Source organism: Cyclopterus lumpus, chromosome 21 (assembly GCF_009769545.1).
Source record: "Cyclopterus lumpus isolate fCycLum1 chromosome 21, fCycLum1.pri, whole genome shotgun sequence".
NCBI lineage: Eukaryota > Metazoa > Chordata > Actinopteri > Perciformes > Cyclopteridae > Cyclopterus > Cyclopterus lumpus.
This window is the reverse complement of record NC_046986.1, coordinates 1,015,001-1,017,500: the sequence shown is the minus strand read 5'-3', so window position 1 is coordinate 1,017,500 and position 2,500 is coordinate 1,015,001. Positions and strand designations below refer to the sequence as shown.

General features: G+C 38.3%; 1 protein-coding gene across 1 annotated transcript in view; it reads left to right on the top strand.

Moving 5' to 3' along the window:
* The first annotated feature begins 750 nt into the window (after nt 1–750).
* pdia5 (protein disulfide isomerase family A, member 5) overlaps nt 751–2,500 on the top strand; it is a 36,678-nt gene continuing 34,928 nt past the window's right edge. Inside the window, exon 1 of the mRNA XM_034561221.1 lies at nt 751–855. Coding sequence (XP_034417112.1) covers nt 790–855 — 66 coding nt within the window. The 5' untranslated portion in view covers nt 751–789. The remainder of the gene's footprint in view (nt 856–2,500) is intronic.

The window sequence follows — 2,500 nt, the reverse complement described above, 5'->3', positions numbered from 1 at the left end:
TCTATTGTGTTATATTCTATTCTATAATATTCTATTGTATTATATTATATCATAGTATATTCTATCCTGTTCTATTCCATCATATTCTGTTATATTCTATAATATTATATTCTATTGTGTTATATTCTATTCTATAATATTCTATTCTATCGTATTATATTATATCATAGTATATTCTATCCTGTTCTATTCCATCATATTCTGTTCTATTCTATAATATTATATTCCATTATTTTCTATTCTCAGCCAGATCATTTAGAAATGTAAATCATTTGGCGTGTTTTATTTTTCTAAAGCTTCTACTTCATTTTCATATTGTGTAATTAAACCTGATGCAAAGTGAATGATGAATGTGAGTGATTGAACGTTTGTTCCATTGACGAGCAGGTAAAACATATAGCCTCCATTATCAGCTCCACCACAACAAGGAACACACAAACTAAACTCTTATTTATGCCCCTTCATTATGTATGTTGTATTTCTTTATGTACCTCCGTTTATAAAGACCTAGTCGTATGAACTACATCTCTTTATTGTATTCTATTATGTTCTATATCTACTTATGGACATATATGCTGCAGTGAAAGAACACTTAAGCTAAATGTCGTGTTTTCTTTATTAGTTTTACTCCAAATAACACGAGAGTTAAGAGGCGGCAGGTGAAACGCCCCCTCTGGCCGAATATCCCTCATCGACTACATTTCCCATGGAGCCTTGCGCCGTGGGGAAAAAAGAAAAAGAAAACAAAACCCGACTGCGCATGCGTATCCAGACGTGGCAACGGGCATCATGGCCTCTTGGATCCGCCACGGGAGTCGGATGAGGGAGGCGAACATGTCGGTGCTGGTGCTGCTGGTGAGTCCAGAACCGGGACCCGGCTGCGGGGTTTCTCTCACGGGTTCTCCGGCGCGCGGCGAGCGGAAGTGGGAATAAAGAGGGATTTTAAATCAACTGTTTACCGCGTGCCCCCCGTAAACTGTCCGCGTGCGGGCGGTGAAGTTGACAGCCGTTAACCGAACTTGTAACTACGGTAGTTACGAGTTCGGTTAACGGCTGTCAACTTCACCGTTAACCGGATGTAGTGGTCCGGTTCGTCTGGTCAAGGGCCGCCTGTGTGTGTGTGTGTGTGTACACACGCTGGTCCCCTCCCTCTGTGTGTGTGTGTGTGTGTGTGTGTGTGTGTGTGTGTGTGTGTGTGTGTGTGGAGGAACTAACTAACACGGTCACGGTTTAACCTGATGCTCACGTGACCTTAACTCACACTTTTAAAAAAAAGGAGCTTAAACTTAAATAACTATATTTAATAATGTAATGTACTACACGTGTGAACTGTTGTGTAACAATATAAAACTTAAATAACTATGTATAAAACACATATTTAATAATGTAATGTACTACTCCATTTAATATGTATTATTTAATATAATAGAGAAGATGTGGATCTTTCACTTCATAATAACCAGTGTGTCTGTAACGAGATGTTTACAGTAAACATTAATGTGTTGGTTTATAAAGTTATACACTAACACATGTATCACCTATTAATCACATCTAATGTTTTCAAGGTTACATCTTCAAATTCTTCCAAACAAAACAAACATTATTATTGTTCTTTTCACTTTGAAACGGATGTCTATGGTCACTATTCTGACCAGCCTTCTTCCACATAACAGTATTTATGTTTATTAGTGATGAAGATGAGTTATGAACAGGTCCCTGAGCCTCATGTGTGACAGTATTTATGTTTATTAGTGATGAAGATGAGTTATGAACAGGTCCCTGAGCCTCATGTGTGACAGTATTTCTGTTTATTAGTGATGAAGATGAGTTATGAACAGGTCCCTGAGCCTCATGTGTGACAGTATTTCTGTTTATTAGTGATGAAGATGAGTTATGAACAGGTCCCTGAGCCTCATGTGTGACAGTATTTATGTTTATTAGTGATGAAGATGAGTTATGAACAGGTCCCTGAGCCTCATGTGTGACGAGGTGTGCCTAATAAACTGGACACTGCTCCGCTTCCTGTCACTCAGCTGGTTGAGCAAACAGTATTCGGGGTGTGTACAGTTCCCTCAGAACTAATTGGGACTGGGCCGTGACTCACTGGGCTATGACATCACATTGTCACTGTGACTTATTAAAAAGCTGTTTTGCGGCTTTTGGTTTTAAAGTTTTTATGAACAATGACAAGATAACATAACCTACAGTAATAATCTAAAGATAAATGTCTTTTTAAAGCTACAAAGAGAAACCTTTCATGTTGTGTGGATCTGGCGCCCCCTAAGGTGGAACGCGGTAGTATTATTTATATCTGTGTGTATATGTACATACACACACACTTATTGATTGGTAGTGATCAGAGACTCTGAGTCGGTCATAAAATAAACAACGAAAGTTCTGCTGACTAAACATAAAAAAGCCCAATTAGTTGATGACTAAGCGTCTCAAGCGAGCTGGAACACTGTGGGTGAACTTATCTTTATTTATATATATATATATA